Here is a 21349-nt window from a genome sequence, read left to right on the forward strand (position 1 = left end):
TCTACCTACTTTTGATCACCTTAACTTTTCCTTCTCTTAGAACTTTTTATATTTAATACCATATTCGTGCTAAATTTCCTTTTTCCCTAATAGTTTAGAGTTTCTTAGCATATAGTAGACCGTTGTTAAATAAAGACCAGTTGAATTTTTATTTCCTAAGTGTTCAGGTTCAAGCAGAGAATTCTTGAGGGACCCTCATTTAATTTTAGCCACAAGGTTTTTTGCAATGTCTCAGTAAGGAGAAATGCCGATATTTTTCCTGATTTCTTCTGTTTAGTGCAAGTACTTGAGTAAATTAAGTGGTAATCTACTGAGGGATTTCTCAGGAAGAATTCTAATAATTTGTGAGAAGCTCAATAGAAAAATACTGTACTTTTTAGGATAGGGCTCTGGTCAGGGTATTCTTATATGTTTAAAAGCTTAGAAATTTTTTTATACTTTAGCCAATTCTAGTCACTTAGAATCCTGTGCCTTCTGGTTTGTGTGTCTGTGGTGTTTAGTCCAGCTTTATTAAAGCTTATGTCCAAATGAATTCTACCCTTCTTTTCTCTGAAATTTGGAAGTCAAGTAGTTCAGAAAAGTACACTGGTAAAAAATGTTTGACGGGTATTTCCTGGCTTCCAAACATAATATGGGCAGTCAAATTGGTCCTCTGAATTCAGAGGCAATGCCCCTTTAGCTAATCATTTGTTGTTTTCTCCTTTGAGAAAAATGCCTGGTGTATTTTAATGACTTGAGATCCAACTAATTTTCAGAGATAGGCACCAAGTCCCTAGATTCATTTACCAATACCAAGAAACTGAAATACCAAAATACTGTTTTAAGTGGTAATCAAAAGTATTTTCAAGATGGAAAATGATTCAAATAATTAGTGGGAAGCATATCTAAATTCCTTGTGAACTTCTATCATACTCTTTTTGGAAGAGCCACCTACTTTAAAAGGGTTCGTAAGAGAAAAATAAATGGCCTGTGTGTGTGTGTGTGTGTGTGTGTGTGTGTGTGTGTGTTTGTGTGTCAGTATCTCCTTGGACAGCTGTGTGAACAACAGAACTAGAGCACCCTAATGCATTTCTGTTTTCATGTACTGTCTTTATCAGCAGCCTAGGTAAATCTCTCTTAGTACATTTGCTACTCTTCTTGAGTGGAAGGAGACAAGTGATGGTTTCTTGTACTCTATTCCCCTTTTCTAATGATGTGCTTTACCCAGTAGTAAAGCAGGTAGATTTACCAGGTTGTTACCTACAGATACACTAGTGAGCCTTTAAAGGTAGTGGAAAGAACTAACTTTTAACTCCTTTTTTTGGGAAAATAAATATTAAATGAGTGTATCTGTTAAAACTTGAATGTCATTATTTTAAAATCAAAGTCTCCTTTTTTAAAAAAATTAACATTTTCCTTATCATATATGAGACGAACTTACCCACTAACCTTTCCATTTTCAGAAACTTCCTTTGACTTGAACTAAGACGTATTAGAAAAGAAGAAAAACATATAAAAATCAGATCCTGATGTTTTGCAAGAATTTTCATAATCAGAAATACTCATGTTTCTTTTCTTCTTGACATCTAATATTCCCGTTTTTCCTCTGAATCTTTATATCTTCTCTAATGTATATTGTGTACAGAGGTTCAAAAGACTATTTTTTTCAGGGTGGTTTTCATTAATTCTATTTATAAATTTACTTTTCTTACTTTGTAGCATCCTCTGTCCAGACTCTTTTTGCCATCTATTTAGTGGCATCATGTGATAGCTGGTGTATTGACGGATGTAATGCTATTTAACAGCAAATAGTCTATAGACAATAATTAGGGAGTATTTCTTTGACTGAAGCTGTTAATATTTATCATAGAAATATAAGGTTGAAACAGACAGATTAGCCATATATATTGGTATCTAACAGTACACAATCTCTAGTGGGTATGTGAATGTTTAATTGTCGAACGTAGTTGTTGCCTCCATGGCATCTGCCTATGGATGTTGTAGGACAGTCACCTGTAAATTCTTTTAACAGCTTATTGTTATCTTTTATTTTAAAATATATCAAAGTTCTTTTAATTTATATAATATTATAATGTGCTCTCAGGCATAGATTTCTTAGGTACAGAATCTAAAATTTTACCTACTATTTGCTCCTCCCTGAAAATAAAGAGGTTTGAGCTGGCAGAAGGCGCTCCATTCAGAAACCATATAGGGAATTAGGCAGCTGCTGTCCTTGGTGATGAAATCATTTCATGTGAATTCTTAAGGAAAACAACTAGTTAAAAAAGCAGGATAATCTTAAGTATATTGTTTGTGGCTACTGTTGGTATGAAGATAGATCTATCTGAACTAGAAAAATACAGACTCCAGTATCTTAATGTCTTGAGTTCCTGACTGCCATGCAGAGGAAATGTTTAACTATTTTAATCATGTTTCTGTATCTCAGAAAGAAAGCCCTTATGAGAGGAAATGACAATGTCCTACCACAAAGTTATCTCTTATCAGTTATAGTCTCAGTCGATAATGATTTGTCAAACTTGGACATGTGTAAAATGCAAGGGCTGTGTTATTTACTTTGGAAAGGAAAAATTAGATGAAGCTGATAAAGACGGAGTCATGGCTTTTGTTAGGAGACAGAAACCATTAGAGGCAGTCATTGTTAGCTTAGGAAAGTGTCCTTGGACCCCTCCCTCTGCCCCAGCTGAAACCTAAACCTGCTTGGATCATTCTTTGCAGCCTGAGGGGAGGCAGGGGCAATGGAGAAGAAGAATGAAGACAGCTCTGACAGAGATTTAGCATTTTTTAAATAGGGAGCAAAATGTGGACCTTGAAATAGACTATTTATGTGAGTTAGGAAACATTGCCTTTTGTTCTAGTACTCCTTCCCCACTCCCATTTATTTAGGTTTTTGAAAGTTCATTTCTTATCCTTTCAAACGTGTAGCATTCCTTCACGTACAGTGTATGTTGCTCTCCTCCTTCCACCTTCCTGAAGATGTAAGTGATTCTTTTTCATTAGTGGAAGCAGAGAAAACACATCTAGCTCAAAGCAACATGAGTCAGTGCATGCTTTACATACCTTTCTTCTCACAGCACTCTTCTGGGTTCCTCACAGTGTTCCTAGTGTTCCTCACAGAAGGGAGCATGGAGGAAAAATGATTTCTAAACAGTAGGCTATTTGGAGGGTGGAAATAAAGTTTGCCCCATTCTGCTCCTTCTTGTCTAGATTTCTGTGTACCACTTTCAAAGCAGGAAAGCATGTGCTTAGGAGGACTTAACTGGATTATGATTTCAGAGGCTAAGAAATAGCAGAGCCAGTACTTCCAGGTCAGAGTACTTTAAACAGTTTGAAGCTGAATATGATGATGTCAAGACAGCCTCATAGAAAATAGGTTTGATAAATATTTGGTGGAGGTGACAGGAAAAGCCTTTGTCTCCTCTCTAATTATATTTATTTTTTATTTGGCCCAGATAAACCAGTCTTCTCAGAACATTAGTAAAGGGCCCCATTAGGTTATTTGTCACAGATTTCTGGGGAAACTGTCCCCTAATGTGGATGTTCATTCTGTAAGGATGGGTCTGACTTGTGAAAGGACCAAGGCTCTGTCTGAGCAATGGTTAGAAGCAGTTTCCTTTTGAATGAAACCATGGCTCTGAGTTCAAAGCAAAACAAAATAAATAAACTGCATGAAGAAGAGCATATAAACAAAGTTGTGATGAAATTTGTTTAAAATTAGGTAAAGTTTTCTTAAACTTTTTTAAAGTATATATTTCTAAAAAATAACTTTATAATTGTTAATTCTAAATAAAGGGAAAAAGTTTCATTTTCTATACAGATCAAAAAATTTTTTTTATGCATTTCTTTCTTGTCTTTTTTTATATGCACATGTAATTTTTAGGTAATTTAAATACTATTGTAAATATAATTTAATGGAAATTTTCTATTGTTTCTTCTTTTGAGATTGTTTTCCACTTAGCTCTAGTTTTCACTAGTAGGCTCTGGTTTTCTGGAAAAATAAAATAACTTTCCTTGAAATCTCCACTTCATAGAGGAGCAACTGTAAAGGTGCTTTAATATTGTGGTCATTTCAAATAAGAATGCCTGGAATGATCACCTGCTGCCTCTTTTTGTGTTGAGATGAAAATGAGTATCCATTGTACTCTTACATGCTTTTTAGTCGTACTTTTCTTTACCTACATGGTGCCCATCTGTCCATAAAATGTTTTTCTCAGTAATTTGGCAATGCTCACTAACTGTTTCTTTCTCTTTTTTCTTTTTGGCCGCACCACGCGGCATGTGAGATCTTAGTTCCCCGACTAGGGATCGAACCCACGCCCCCTCCATTGGAAGCGTGATGTCTTAAGCACTGGACCGCGGGGGAAGTCCAATGCTTACTAACTTTTCTAAATGCCTTTTTTTTTTTTTTTTTTAAAGGGAAACTACGCTTTGGCCATGGTGTAGGATCTTAAGCACCTTATCATCTTTGGATTCACAAAAAGTTTGTTTTGAGTGCTTACAGAGTGTACACTGTATAGAGTGAGGTTCCCAAACATAGAGATTTAATCTCTACTCTCATGGATGCAAAGCAAATGAACAGAATAGTCAATAAACTTGAACCAATATATAGAGAGATGTGATGGTTTTGGAGGGAAAAGAAAGTAGGTATTGTACTGTTGAATTGCAGAATGAGTAGATTTCATTAGGAACAGCATCTTGATGAAGAATCTGTTACCTAAAGAAGATATGAGGCTTACTTTATGAAGTAAAGGAAACTGACCTTGTAATCATGAATCAGCCCAACCCAATTTAGATGTGCCTGCTGCCTATATTCTGATGAATGATACAGTTACTAGTGTTACAGTAAAAACTTTAGCTAGGTCTTTATTTTGACTACTGTACTTCTTTATGTAATTTTGTCTTTTTTGTTTTATTTTGTTTAATATTTGCTTTCGGTGTTTCCTTTTATTCTTGTTAAATTTCTATGGGTCAACTGGATAGTTTGATAGTTTTTTTTTTTTCAGATGAGGAAATTGAGGTCAAAGTTAAGTGTGACTTATTCATCGTCACGATTGTAACAAATCAGTTTTAGCACTGTGACTATACTGCAGTTCTTACCTGATGTTTTTTGTTTTACTTTCTCTTTTGATGTCTAGGATTAATCTGTATGCATTGTTCATATTACAATTTTTTGATATTACTCTAGGTTTGGTTTTCCATTCATTATCTTACTCTTAAAAATATAGGGACTTCCCTGGTGGCGCAGTGGTTAAGACTCCGAGCTCCCAATGCAGGGGGCCCGGGTTCGATCCCTGGCCAGGGAACTAGATCCCACATGTGTACTGCAACTAAGGAGCCAGTGAGCCATAACTAAGGAGTCTGCGAACCACAACTAAGGAGCCTGCCGGCTGCAACTAAGACCTGGCACAACTAACTAACTAACTAAATTAAAAAAAAAAAAATCATCTCCCCCTCTTCCTGGCATATTTCTGTAATTTGATTGCATGCTGACTTAATATTCACTGATTCTTATGCCCTTCAGAAGTTGCCTGGCAGGCCATTCAAGTGGCAAGTTTTGTTTTTGACCACTGAAACTTAGTTTTTTTATGTAGAGTACCATGTATCTAAGAAGACAAAGTCAAGTTAGCAAAGTCACATTTCCACCTTTTTCTTTTCCTTCTTTTTCCTGCAGCCTCCAAATGTGTCTCTAAAAGCAGATGCAGGACCAGTTACATCTGTTTCTGTTCTGTGTCCCAACCTCGGTGATATCCTCATTGCTTATTAATGCCATGGCTGAAATGCCAAAACTAGATGTCTGGAAGCATACTTTTTTTTTTTTTTTAGTACTTGAGTATTAAAAATGAGTACAGTTGCTCTTAATAGCCTTGTTTGACTATTTTATGACAATCTTGGTTGTTTTGCAGGTACCTGGGGCCCAAGATTTGGTTGATTTCTCTCCTGTTTATCGATGTCTACACATATATTCTGTCCTGGTGAGTCTTTATCTGGCTCTGCCTAATAAAAATTTATATTGAATTCAAAACTCTGCATTCTCATATTTGATAGTTTCTCTGTTTAGTATTAAGAGTAAGGAATAAGAAACTGTTACTTAAGGAGTATCAGTTATTAAAAAAGTAATTCTTTTCTTCTTGAATCTTTTATTTGTGTTTGCCATGTGATACGCTATAGCTAGTAAAGTTAATTTCTATCAGTCATCAACAGATTATTAGATTATACCTAGAAATAATGACACACAAATTCAGATTTCTATTCTTAATTTAATGTAGTTATTTATACAATAGCCTATCTTTACATATTAAAATAATATTTGTAAAAACTGTTTGCTTTATCATTCCTGATAATTCTTCCTTTGTCATATAACACATATGGGAAGAGGAACCTCTCTGGGGAGAAATATTATGGGTATTAATGGGATTCTAAGAAAGGCGCTTTCTCCTTCTTGGTAGTACACCTACATGCAGACACACAGATACATACGGTCAATAAAAAAATTAAACTATGAAGCTAAAGTATCATCAAAGACAAATTGATGAGAGAAGTCCATTATCGATATATTTTATAGCAAAGTTCAGTGAAACTTCTATCATGTTGTTTTTAGTATATTTGAATATGTCTTATTGCCCAGTGTGTTATCCATTTTCTTTCCTCGTATATTTACCATAGTGTCACTTAGTCATTACTCCAGATGGTTTGGGTGGACGTTATGGCCTGAAGTATTTTTGGTGATCTCCAGTAGTTTGAGAAAAGAACTGATAGTTTCTTCTCCTCTCCTCTCCTTCCTCCTCCCACTTCTCCTTGCTCTCTGCTTCCCTCTTTCCCTCTCCCTCTTTTCTCACTCTCTATTTCTTCTCTCCATTTATCATTCTTGCTATATAAAAATGAAGCAAGATATAGATAAAATTGTATCAAGGCATCTAAAATAAGTGACAGTTTCTTTTCAATATCACGTACAGAGAGTTAAATAAATTATAAACATCTTGGTTTGTGACACATTCTTTTCATCATTTCATACAAGGCCCCTGTTGTATTTTATTTTATCATGTTTTTTCCATTCATCCCATGTCCATAAGCCCATTTGTCTCTCATCCCCAAGTATAGTAACTCTAATATGTTTAATATATGATCATGGTTGTGTTTGTGTCCTTGAAAAATATATAGTGACTTGTATATGTATTTGTTTTTAACTTATTCAGATAGTATTGTCTTACAGACCTAGTTCTATTTCTTATATCTTTTGCTTAGCGCTATTTTTAATATCTGTCCTCCTTATAGTCTGTATATCTAGTTCATTGCCTCCCACTTAAACGTGATAGTTAATTGATGGTTTGTATTTGCTGTATTTAATTATCTATTACTTTAGTGATAACACTTAAATTGCCTATAATATTCTGCTGTAACAAATAGTACCCTCTTATGGACTGGTGTGTAAGTTTCTATGTTTTCTATACCTAGGCATGAAATTCTCGGGTTATAAGGTATATGTATCAATATAATATTTAATTTCACCAATTTCTAATAACCTGATGGATACTGATATCATTTTAATTTGCATTTCTCTGATGACTGGTAACATTATGTTTCTCTCTATAGACTTATTAATCACTTAAGATTTTTCTTCTCTGAACGGCCTACTTTTGGTCTTTGTTCAGTTTTTTTAATTGGATTTCTTGTTTTTGTCTTTTCTGTTTGCCGGAAAGAGACATTTCAGAAATTCTTCCAATATTGTAGATATTAACAGTTTAAGATATTACAGATATCTTTTTTCCAGTTTGCCACCAGATTCTAAACTATGTCTGTGTTATCTTTTGTGAAACAGAACTCTTTGATTTTAATATAATCAAGTCAATCAGTATTAACCTTATAATCTGTACTTTTTGATTCTTGTTTTTAAAAAATCCCTCTCTCTTTCAAGGTCATAGAGCATTCCTCTTCCATTACCTTTAACATTTTATCATTCACATTTTGATTTTGATCCATCTTGTTTTCACTGCTGTATGTATAGGTATGAGGTAGGGGTCCAACTCAATTGTTTTCTATGTGAGGAATTCAGTTTTATTAATCCCATCTATTACATAATCTGTACATCACTCAGTAATTCCTGGTAGTACATCTGGCATACACTAAACATTCATATTTATGTGAATCTGTTTCTCAGCTCTATAGTTTGTTATATTTGGTTTTGTAATATATCTACATATATAGTAAAAGAAGTACCTTCTCATTTTTCCTCTTTTAAATTGCTTTCACTATTTATAGAACTTTATTTTTCCATATATATTTTATAGTCAGTTTGAATTTATAAGAAAAAATTTCTTAGAATATTTGTTTGAATCAATTGAATTTATAGATAAGTTTTGGGAAGAAGTGACCACTTTATAATGGTAAGTTATCCCATTTGTGGAAGAATAAGATCTACTTTAAATTTATTTAATTAAGATGTGTTTCTATGTTAATAGCCTTGGGCATTTTTTTTTAAGTTAACAAGAAAATGCTTATAGTTTTTGTTGCTATTTTCTACTTTATTTTCTAATATTATTGCTGATATTGAGAAACACTATTGATTTTTGTAAGTTAACCTACATCTGACAACCTGCTCAACTCTTTTGCTAGTTATTGTAGTTCGTTTTTTTGGTTTATGATAGGTTTTCTGTGTAGTTGATCATAATATATGCAGATATTGACTTTGTTTCTTTTCTTCCTAGCCATATATCTCTTTGTTCTTATTGTGCTGTTGTATTGACCAGGATCATCATTACTTTGTTGTCTAGTAAAGTGATAGTGGACATCCTTCTGTGTTTTCTAATTTCAAAGAGAGAGTATCTAAAGTTTCTCCATTAACTTGATGTTTACAATAGGATTTTGGTAAATATTGTTTATCTAGACTTCTTATAATTTCTTATAAAACCATAAATGAGTACTGAATTTTATTAAATTTGTTTTCCAAATATACTGATATAATGCTATGGTTTTTATCCTTTAATTCATGAAGGTGATGGATTTCATTGATAGATATTTCTGATATTAAACAATCCTTGCATTCCTTAGATAAATCCACCTTGATGAGGATGTATTACTGCCTTTTTTTTTTAACACCCTGTGGAATTCAACTGCTTTTTGTTTATTTATTTTATTTTTAATCTTTTTTTGTTTCTGTTTATGGCCATAGTTTTCTTTTCTTCTAACTCTTTTTTTTTTTGCATTGTCTTTATGTGGTTTGTAAGTCAGTGTTATTTTAACCTCTTTAGAATTGTTGAACATTCATCCCTTTTTTCTATTTTATAAAATGATTTGTATAAGATAGAAGTTATCTATTTATTGAAAGTTGAATAGAAATCACATATGCAGTAATACACATTTTTCCTTTGCCACGTACTTCCCTCTCCTTTCTCTCTTATTATCTTGCTTCCATGCTCCATGATTTTGTTTAGTCTCTTCAACAGTATGTATGGTTAAAGAACCATATTTGCTCATATAAAGTTTTATAAGCCTCATAATTGCAAAATCAAGTGCATATTTCCTCTCAAATAGTGTAAAGTCTTGAAAATGGGTAGTTTGTTTAGTTTAATGCTATATCCTCAGTACTTACAACAGTACTTAGTGTAGGTACTCAATAAATATTAGTTGAATGAATAGATAAATAAGTGGTACCTAAAGATGGATAAGTCAAGGACTTATGCTTTTACAGAACTATAATACATCAGGAAAGAAGTTACAACCTTTGAATGACTATAATATGACAGCACTATATCATCACTGTGTGTATGCTAGTTTTTTAAGCTTTATTAAGATTTAATGATATAGAAAATATAACAAATTTTCCTCAAGTGAGAATTCTAGTAGTGATTCATAAGAGTACTGAGGTAATTTATTTGCACACTAGTGGTGTTAAGCAAGTCACCCAAACCTTAGCTTTCTCATGTATAAAATGCAATAATAATTACCACTTAGTGCAGTTATAGATATTGTATGAACGGTGCCTATCTCTGGCACATAGTTGGCATTTAATAAATGGTAGTTAATATGGCAAAAATTATGTGTCTCTGATGTGGTCATTAGACATGTTACTGGTAATTTTCAAAGTATATGACAAAGTGTAGACATGTTGATAGAGGTTGTAGTTTCTGCCATCAACATGCAAAGTTTATCAATTATTTAAAATTCACACATTCTTAAATATACAAAGCCTATATAATCTTAAATTGTGAGGACAAAACAGGGAGACCTTAAACTGCCCACTTCAGAATAAATTCTATACACTGGTATTCAATAATATTGAAATATTTATTGTTCATAAATTTTAAAGCATTGTTTATATGGCAGAAACAGGCCTCTTCCCCCAATCATAACGTTTCTTGAGTTTTGAAGAAACACCCTATCTCAACTAGGGTGATAAGAACTCAGCTCTATTTTTTCTGGAATACATGTTTATTTTTTAGATGTCGCTGTTCCATTCCTATAGGGAATTTAAATAACTCAAATATCTCATTTGCTAAAGCGAGGGCCACAGCATGTATAACTTCCAAGGTTGACTTTTCACAGCTTTTTGGGGGCAGTAATTTATCACTTTTCTGTACTTGTTTCCACATTCTCAAATCACTAATTTGTATTATTGTATAATGAAAGATAGCTCCTCATAATATTAATGACAAATATATTTAATATAAATATTCATAATGTTTTCTTATTTCCTGATGTACTTAATATTAACATTAGGCTCTAAGAAGAGATTTAGGAATAGAGAAATAGAGAAGCTTATTAGAGGACTGAGGAAAAAGTAGTTTTCCTCTCTCTCATTCCTTTCCATTCCTATACTTGTCTCTACTTCTTTACTCTTCATTCTCCCATCACCCCAGGATATTTATTGTTCATACCACTACCCTGAATCTGTATCTTACTGGACTTTTCAGCTGCTTTTGACTTTGTTGACAGTTTACCACTTAAAACTCTTAATCCCTTCCTTTTTTCTCAATAACATATCCAGATCTCCAAATCTTGCAAATGTTACCTCTTAAATGTAGTTCTACTTCATCCTCCCCATCCTAAAATGATTGCCCTAGTGCAGATTTTCATCAGGATTATTGAAAACAGTCTCCTAAATGTTCTCCCTACCTTGTATCATAACCCCCTCACTCACTTCTCACTGTAGTGTTAATAATCTATCTATCACACAAATCTGACCAATGTTGTCTCCTTAAAATGCTCTAATTGGTCATCCGTGGAGTAAAATATAGAAGTATAGAAGAAGATACAGCATATGGAAGTACATATCCATGTCTGGTCTGCCATGTTTCCTGCTGCTTACCACCATGCTTTAATGATACTGAACTGCTTCCAGTTGTTTGAATGTACTATGTTATTTCATGCATCTCATCCTTTTTTCATGCTAGTCCTTCTGCCTGAATTACTATTCCCATTTCTATTTTACTGATTCATATTTATTTCTTATTTATGTCCTCTAGCAAATTTTCCTGATGTTTCACTTTGAGCACAGTGGACCCTCTTCCTCTTTGCACTATCATAGGACTCAGTACATATTTACATTAGTGCTTACTGTATTATATCATTGTATTCTAAATAGGCATTCTTTTTCCTCAATCGACTATAAGCTTTTTTAGGGCAGGTACCATATTTTATTCATTTTTTTAGCCCTAGCACTTTGCACTTAGAATTAGTAGTATATAATACTAAGTAAATGTTTTTTACTTTGAAAGATAGCTACCCTCCTTTTGACCTGCAAATGAATCCAGCATTCTAGTCTCAGTCAGTGTTATACAATATCAGAGCTGGGACTTATACAAGGGAAAACAGTTCTATTGGTATCCAACGGAAGGATCATAACAGAAGTAACAAAAAGTTCTAATATTTGTCATTTACAATAGTGTTTATCTGAACTTTTGGCCTGGAGGATAACAAGGCACACTTTGAATAAACATGGCAATATTTATTATTTTTAGTGAAACCGACCTTCCATTCACCCCCCTTTTATGGCTGTGCTGCTTATAAATTCCCAAAGGATTATTTGAAAAATCCTACTTATATCTGCCAGCCTTATCAGTAGGGCAGGAGTTCACGTATTGTAACAGGAGGTCAGATTTCGGTCATGGTCTTATAGATGGGGCAAGCACCTGTAAATTCTTCCTTTGGTGACTAAAGTGAAGTACAATATCAAACAGGCTGTGAGACTTTTCTAGGAAGTGCTGAACTTTGGCAGGAAGGGCAAACTTTGGCAGAAGGAGGGGAGGGAAGAAAGTGAACAAGGGTCAGATAGTGGTTAATTGAGACTTGGTCCTTGATCTAGTAATGCAAATGGAAGTGTGCAGGGCAAAGGTAGGTGTGTTTTATAGAATTGTTTTAAACAACTTATACTGTTTAAATCTTCCTGTACAGTTTGGAAATGGGCAGGTAAGGGACAGGATATGAAGCATTTTACAGTCATTATAGATAATTTTTTTAGGAAGGGAGAAAATAACATAAAGTAAAAATTTTATTGGAAGGGGAATGATGAATAATAATAATCTGAAGTTCTTGTACATAGTGTAGTTGTAGTTAAAAAGAAGAATGGACTATCTGTCTAATGAAGACAGAAACCAGTGTGTCTTACAGATTTTTAAAAAACTCTATCCAGTGATGTCAGCCATGTTTATGGGCTCCAAGCCTCGAACTCCAGTCAATTTGGACAAAGATTTGTATGTACTTTAAGCTTCTCTATTTACTATAACATTTTTCTGACTTTTCTCCAAATTTGCTGCTCACTCACCCTTCTTTCACTGAAAGGGTGTATATATGTCCCCTAACAAGGATCTTGGGTATCATTAAGAGATTGGGGGAGCAAACCTGTAAGTATAACTGTACCCCTAGTTTGTGCCTCATTTATGATCTTCTTGTGTTATATTGTTGTTAATGATCATCTGCTCATGAACAATTAAAAAAAATGCCCATATTAAAAAATGTTGACAAATGTACACCTTTGATTTATGTACTTTTCTGCATGTGTGTTATACTATAATGAAAAGTTTACTTTAAAGATTTCTGACATCTTGGGTCTAGGGATAGCTATTATAGCAATATACGGATTTTTTCTTAGTAGGCAGCAACCCCTCAGTATTACATAAGTCATCAGAACCTTAGTTTTATCTAATTCTCCTTCAGTCACTAAAGGACACTGTAAAACAGCCTAAGATATAAGGAAAAAAGAATGTTGTTGTTCCGTGAATTCATTATTATAAAGACAATATAATACTGCAAGTATAGTATTTCTTTTAAACTTTCTTCAGCAAGAGGCCTCTGAGAATTAGATGAGAGCTGTGAACCCTTTCCGCAGACAAAATGCACGTATATACATGCACCTGATATTTTGCTTCGAATTTCAGAGGCTTCCTTCCCTAACTCCTGAATCTTATCCATAGGCCTAGAAAGAATTCCTCGTCTAAAGGGAACTACAAGCTGAATTAGGTTTCAGGTATCTACTGACCATAGACCTATGCCCCAGAATAGTTTACCCCATTCCGTTTGAGTATCCCCTTTTATAAGCCTCCTAGGGACTCCCTACCACCTTGTCTTTTTCTTAGATTTGGAAACCTTGCCAAAATCTAAATTTAAAAGCCTATTTCAAAGGGACCTTATTTCTTTGTCCTAAATCTTTATTCCCTGGGACCATTATATATGGGCAAGCTGGTGACCTGTTTTTCTGGTAAGAGTAAGTTAGCCTCAGCATCTAAACTAATAGTTTTGTCCCCTGAATTCTTCTACTTAGAAGGGTTCAGAGCAGAGATTTATAAATAATTATGAGAACTGGAGTTAGTAGTTTATCTCCCCGAATATAACTAACTGTGTTAAATTTCAGAATATTTTACCTCTTACTTGCGTTTAAATATCTCTTTTTAAGTACTTGGCTATAATTAGGAGAGGTGAATAAGCAGAAGAGTTAGAATTTACCCACAATTTCTTTACAGTCCTTCATGATTATTGTTGAGGCAGGGGATGGGGAAGGTTGGGTGGGCAGTAATATTCCTGGAACATGTTTCTCCCTTTATAATCTGATATAATCCCTTTGCGATCTATTGGTATGATCTGTACTGGCAGCTGGGAGAATTTACAAAATCCATCGTCATTAACTACAGATATAGCAAGGAAAGGATTTGGAGTGTGGAAAAAGGAAAAGATATTAGCAGTTCTAAGTGACATGAGTTTTCTGCAGTGTGAAGGGAATTAATGAAATTACTTAAAGAACTTTGTGGTAACAATTGGCTATTATATAAAAGTACTTGGAGAATAAATATTTGAAGGGTCTAAGACACTATTGAAGTTTTCAATTAAAGAAAAATGATTAGTTTTGGCATTCTCAAGGTTAGACTTCGAGATCCTTTTGAGTAGTGGTAGTTGAAGTGTTGTTTCTTATGCATGTATTTATAATAATATTATCTTGGATTTTTTATAGTACTTTGTCCAGCAGTCTCATAGTGCTATATAAATTTGACTGCATTAAATGAGGGAAACATCTCACTTGGTAGAGACTAGCCTCACTCCAAAATAGTTCTTTTATTGCTACCAGAGGTTAGGTTTTAGGATTCTTATTTCTGTACTTTTATCAAAAGGCACTTTAGCTCTTTAATAACCAAGTAAATTTAGTAGCAAGAATTGGAACATAGACTTAAAGCAAATCTGAAGGATTGGGTGTATTTTTGATGGTCAGATTTTTTGTTGTTGTTGTTATTGATTTAAAAAAATGAGACCCCCTTTAAAAAAACAGCAAAATAACTCGGCTACATCTTGATTTTAAGATAGTTGATTGGCAAATGAAAAAAAAAGATATTCATACATCAACTTCACATAGCTTTTGACAAGGCTTCTCACAGACCATTGATCTGGCAGTGAATGCTAATAAATAAATAGAGCTCTGACTGATTTTTTTAGTGTTCATTAGAATTGTACTTTTACCATAACCTAGTTTATTTTTTAAAGCTATCCTGATTCTACTTTAAACAGAGACTATTGATTTTTATTAATTTATATAACTGTAGTAAAAATGCATTATTTAAACTCTTTCAGTTTTTTACAAAGACACTTGAATGAATATTTAAATTTTGGTTTGGGTGTAAATACAAGTAGGATCACTTACTACTCCAATGGTAGAAATTAAGGCAAATGAATAGGGCCTATATGCAAAATTCTAGATGCTTAGAGTTTGTGAATAAGGTGTTTTGTTTTTTTTCCCCTTATTTGACATTTCCAAAGATGGTGGTACAGAGAGAGGGAAACATCACTTGATTTTGCTGGTCACATGAAATTGGAAATTTTGGATATGGAATTTCAGCATTGCCAGAGGCAGATAGCTTAATGATCTAGGTCTCCTTAAAGTTGTTTTTGGAGTTGGAGCTGTATTTCTGGGGAACACCACTTTCATCAGTTGATCTGTTTTTTTCTGTTTTAAAAAAAAGGAGGGGAGCCCTACTTCAAATGTCATTGAAGCTGTGTGTACTTTATTTCTGTCTTGAGTTTTTTACAATTCACACTAGTATATTCGAGTATGTTCTGAGAAGATCTGCAAAAAATGAACATGTTATATTTTATTCAAGCAAGCATTTCCTAATACAGTGAAAGATGTAAAGATCAGAATGTTTCCTGATCATCAAACTTTTTGATGATCAAAAAGTTTATAATTTAATGGATCTAGAGAAAATCTCCTTTGTAAGAGACTCTGAAGAGGCCTGTTTATTTATTTATTTATTTAAATCTATCATGTTTATTTGGGAAATACGAAAAGCAAGATTGAACTTTTAATCGAAAAGCCTTCCTGAGAACCGTAATTTGAAATGAGTAGGTACTATTTTCAAATCTTTATGCTGTTAGAACAGAGCTAGAAGCTTTCCTGATTGTTTCCATGGTGACCTTGAGTACTTCTGAGCAATAAGAATGTATTTTAAGTATTTTCTTTAGAGATATTTTTTTTTAATGTGGAAAGTTTTGCCCTGAAGTATTTGGTGACTCCTAGTCCATCTTTGACACTTAACAGATTGTCTCATCACTCTCCTGCCATATCTCACTGCCTCCTAGTTTTACTGACCTACCAGTGCCTGGTGAGGTTAGATAGGCATAAACATAGATCATAGAGAAAAGCTGAGGGTGAGATACTTTGTGCACTGCATTGATAAGGACACAGGAAAAGCCATTTATAGTGATAACTTTCCTGTAGTATGGGCTAATGGGCCCTGGTTTGTAGTAGCTGTAATCTAACTTTTTATAATTGTCATATTGCTCTTTTAACCTGGTGACCTTATTACCCATGGGCATACATATCATTTGGCTTTGAATAAAACAAGAGGCAAAAAAAAGTGATAAAAATTTTTTTTTTTCTAAACATGCTTGCATTTTTTTTCCAAAATGCTTACTTTGGGAACGTTGAACTTCTCAAGCGTGCTTACTTTTTTTAAACAGGAATATCTCACTCAAACAGCTTTAGATACCACAATAATATAACTATTTTTTAAGCCCTGACAAAATGAACAAGAAATAATTAACTTTCCGTATAATGCCCGGTAACCTTCCTAAACACAGTTGAAATCGTGTCAAAACTGTGCTTTAAATACATTAATTTCTTACTGTTCTCAGAATAAAGTAAACTTCTTAACTTGGTCTATATAGTTTTCCATATTGTATCCTTGGCTTATCTCTCTTACCTCCTTCCTACTTGCTCCTTTCCTCCTTCCTGCTCATAGTCTATGCTCCAGATGTACAGCCCCAGTGTTCTTTCATAATGATGCCTTTGCACAGGCAGTTCTTTCCTGAAACATACTTCATATTTTCTTTCTTTCTTTTGATATTCCTTCCTATTAGTTATGCCAAATTTCTTCATTGCTATGATCTCTGGATTTGGCATTTACAGTCTTCTCTCCCTCATCTCATATATCCATCCAGATCTCTTACATCTTTTTCCTTTTTTTTTTTTTTTTTTTTTTTTTGCGGTACGCGGGCCTCTCACTGTTGCGGCCTCTCCCGTTGAGGAGCACAGGCTCCGGACACGCAGGCCCAGCGGCCATGGCTCACAGGCCCAGCCGCTCCGCGGCATGTGGGATCCTCCCGGACCAGGGCACGAACCCGTGTCCCCTGCATCGGCAGGCGGACTCTCAACCACTGCGCCACCAGGGAAGCCCGTCTTACATCTTTTTCTTCCTTTTCCTTTCTTTCTTGGTTGTGCCTGCCAGGATTTTTGTTTTCAGTTTTTAAATTTAAAATTTTAGGGTTTTTTTTTTTGTTTCCTTCTCTAAAATGACTTCTATACTAGGTACTTAGTTTAATACATTGCCCCAATACTTTTGGATGTTTGTGGGGGGCATAAATAACTGTTGCCGGAACCTTGTGATCTAAGCAAAAGGGCATGTAGGGAAGGAATTTCCTTTTGTTTTGTAGGGGAAATTTGGTCATTCATTTATGTAAGCTGCATGTGCCAAAATGATCTTCTAATCAGAAACAAATACTGGAGCTTGTGTTTTTCTGTGGTTGGTTGTAGCAGGTGTAATGAAGAGTTTGTTTTTAACGTATGACTGTAAATGATTTATTTTAAATTGTGGGGGATTTGAAAAGCTGAGTTTGAAACTGAAGTAGATTCTCTAACTTTTTCTGATTCCAAAACTCAGACCACAATCTTGAGGTGAAGTAGTGTAGGACTTTAACACTGGAGTAGAAACTCAAACTCTTTGCCACTCCACACCTCAGAGTTTCTCAGGGAATGTAGGCAGAATTCATTTTAGTTCCTTTCTTCAGAGTCTTTAACTAGAGCTTCTGGAAATCTCAGAGTACTGTGTCATTCCCACTTCATAGAAGGAGCTTAACAAATAATTGTGGAATGAATGAATGAACAAATGAATTTTCAAAATACCTCAAGAAAATACAGTAAAAAATAGAGACCTATAAAAGGACTATAAAATATGCCATAGTCTAAGAAGATTTAGTTGTTTTGATTAAGATTAATATAGTTAATTGATTTATTATATAGAATGTTATTATTTAAGATTTGGGATTTCTTCTTGCCCTGAAACAAAGTGTAAGATGTGTTAATGTATTATTTTAGATGTGAAAAATGAGGTCATGTGTGATGTTTAATGGTGATGTTTGTAGCAGTTCAGATTGTATTTGGTTATGTGTAACTAAAACCCAACTATAACGGTTTAAATGAATACAGAGGTTTTTTTAAAAATAAATTTATTTATTATTTATTTATTATTTATTTATTTATGGCCACTTTGGGTCTTCGTTGCTGCACGCGGGCTTTCTCTAGTTGTGGCGAGCAGGGTCTACTCTTCATTGCGGTGTGCAGGTTTCTCATTGCAGTGGCTTCTCTTGTTGCGGAGCACCGGCTCTAGGCACGCGGGCTTTAGTAGTTGTGGCACGCGGTCTCAGTAGTTGTGGCTTGCAGGCTCTAGAGTGCAGGCTCAGTAGTTGTGGCACATGGGCCTAGTTGCTCCGCGGCATGTGGGATCTTCCTGGACCAGGGCTTGAACCCCGTTTTCCCCTGCATTGGCAGGCGGATTCTTAACCACTGCACCACCAGGGAAGCCCAGAGTTTCTTTATATATGACAAGAAGTCCAGATGTAGGCAGTTCACTGTTGGTATGGTGGCTGCACACTGTCATTAAAGACTTAGGTTCTTTTAGTTGTTCCAGTCCTCCTTCTTTAGCATGTAGTTAATTTGTCTTCATTCTTTCAAGGTGGATCATTTTCACCTTTTCCAAAGCAGGTGGGAAGGCCAAAGTGCAAAAGCTGCATTCCATCTGTGTCTATTTCTGTTGTCAGGAAAACAGTAGCTTCAGTCAAAAAATAAAAGGTTTTGTAAAAATGTTGAATTCTTTTGTAATTTTAAAAACAAAATTAAAAGCCTATTGATTTCTAGTCAACATGGTGTTTTTTTAAAAATTGGGAACAAATCAGATAAGCTTGAATCTAGATCTTGATCTATATACATTACTTAACTTCTCATAGCTTCAATTTCCCCATTTAAAAATGCCTATAGTAGTGTTTATCTCACAGTGTTTCTGTGAAAATGAAATGAAAAAGTATATGTAAAAACACCTGGCATACTAGCTAAATCTTAAAGAAATATTTCTCCTTCTAACTTGTACATGTTCTGCTCGCCATCCCCCATCACCAAATTTTTATATTATAAAAAGGACTTTTAAAGAATGCAATGCAGAAGGAGTAAGGGACTAGGAACTAGACTAATGCATGTGTAGACATACATATGCAGATATAAGAAACAATACAAGAAAACCTGTACACTTCCTCCCACAGCTCATCCCCATTTAATGTTACATTTATAAAAATTCTAATCTAGAGATTAAAGGCCATGATATATTAGGGAGAGAAAGGCCTTTGTATACCCTTTCTTTTAGTCATCTCTTTTCACAGAAGGGGAAACCTTGGCCTAGGGCAGTTAAATTACTCACCTCAAGTCACCTAGTGGTAAATAGCAGAATTGGAACTAAAAATTCTCTGTCTTGTGTTCTTTACTCCATCAGTTTTCATTATCATTAAAGCAATTAAATTTATCATACTTTGTGTGATGTCCTATTCTAAGCACTTAAAAGTGTTAAGTTAATCAGTATATGATATTGTACCCAAATATGGTATAGAATAGATTTATGAACTTTATAAACCTAATTAACCCATGGTTTTTCTTATTCCACTACAGTAACGGACTAGACCTGGTTTCCTGTCAGTAATGATTGCAAATAGGGATGGAGGTGGGAAAGCTTTCTACAATATATTTATTAGTCTATCTTAAAAAGAAAAAAAACTTTTCTTTTTCAGCATTGCCTTTGGTATATACTTCAGCAGTTCTGTGCTCTCAGTTTTTATGTGACTGTGTTTGTCAAAATTCTTACTCTGGTTGTCCAGAGCCATCTTATGGGAAGGCCTGATGACCATAGTTGTTGTAAGGAAAAGAACAGGATTTTCCTTTCTTAGTAAGGTCAGTTACTTTTTGTCCATAAAAATGGTCTGTTTGCTTCCTAGTTCTTTTTTTTTTTTTTTCTTGTAATATAAAAAGATGCCATTGAAACTGGTATCTATAATAGAGTGAATAGTCCACACCAGACCACAGTTGGCTGCAACTGGTTTGGGGCTTAAGCTATCAACAGCAACTACTTGTGAGTTTTTTTAAGCTATTATTCAGGTTTTTAGGAAGGCCTTGAGGACATTACCCTAAGTTTTAGTTGCATTTGGCCTATTGTCTTTCTAGATTTTCCTACATTATTCAGAAATTCACAAGCATAATTTCTTCCATCAAATGACACAATAAAGTATAGTTGGGCTTTAAAATCTTAATGGAAAATAGAAAAATTTGTGAGTATGGGTATTTTCACTGGGGAAAAAGTAGAAAACCGTCAATCTATACTAGTAGTAAACAGGTATATAAATGAAAGAACGATTACATATATACATTAAGTATATACATAAATAGAGAAGAGGGCTGTGATCTTACTCATAGTAGGGTGCTGCATGTCGACTTTTGGGAGACATTTATGGGTGTCTTGTATCTCTCTACATCTTGTGAGCAGAGGCACTGACTTTGTTTTGGACCCTCTTTTCAAGAATGTGTAGTCAGTGGCTTTATAAGGTAGGGATAATGTCTTTCACCAGAGGAAAAAGCAGGTGTGCTTCCATGTTTGGAAGATTGAGATAGTGTTTTCCTATGGAATAAAGATATTTTGATTCTCTACTCTCAGGGTTCCTCACCTTTAGAGCAAACCACTGTGTGTGCAGGTGTCACCTGGACTCCTTTGCATTGCCATGTGGAAATTGGGACTCTGGGAATTGGTGCAAGTATAAATGCTGTTGATACTAGTAATAAAGTCCTTTGTCTCTGATCCGGGGATCCAGGGTTTTTTTTGCCTTCTGCTAGCATCCATGAAACTGTGGCATCCTAATTTGTTGGCTTGCAAGTGGGTAAAATCTCAGACTCTTTATGGTTCTTCATTTTGCAGTCATTATAATAAAGACTTATTCAGGCAGGAATCATCAATAGATGCTGAATCTAGTGGTGAAATTGGTAAGAAGTAGTTTATTTGTGTGGTCTTAAATTGTCTTCCCAAGATTGCTTATTAATAACAAGACAAAAATTGTAACTGGACACCATCTTTACCAGGTGATCAAAATTAACATCACAATTGAGGATCACTGTGTGCCTCTGAATGAGAAGCCCTGAGAGGGATATGGCATTGCTTATGTACTATTCTGACCTGGAGTGTATAACCGGAATCTAATTTATGAGGAAACATAACAGAAACTTAAACTGAGGAGCATTCTATTATGAAAGAAAGAAAGAGTTGGAGGGAGGGAGGGAATATTTTTCAAAAAT

General features: G+C 34.5%; 1 protein-coding gene across 4 annotated transcripts in view; it reads left to right on the top strand.

The window, feature by feature from the left end:
- The window catches only part of EXOC6B (exocyst complex component 6B), a 715924-nt gene that overhangs the window by 296698 nt on the left and 397877 nt on the right, over nucleotides 1-21349 (top strand). For all 4 annotated transcript variants that reach the window (XM_065891362.1, XM_065891363.1, XM_065891364.1 and 1 more), the window contains exon 8: nucleotides 5901-5969. In XM_065891362.1, the coding sequence (XP_065747434.1) occupies nucleotides 5901-5969 (69 nt within the window). The remainder of the gene's footprint in view (nucleotides 1-5900; nucleotides 5970-21349) is intronic.

The sequence above is a fragment of the Phocoena phocoena genome, chromosome 14 (assembly GCF_963924675.1).
Source record: "Phocoena phocoena chromosome 14, mPhoPho1.1, whole genome shotgun sequence".
Taxonomy (NCBI): Eukaryota; Metazoa; Chordata; class Mammalia; order Artiodactyla; family Phocoenidae; genus Phocoena; species Phocoena phocoena.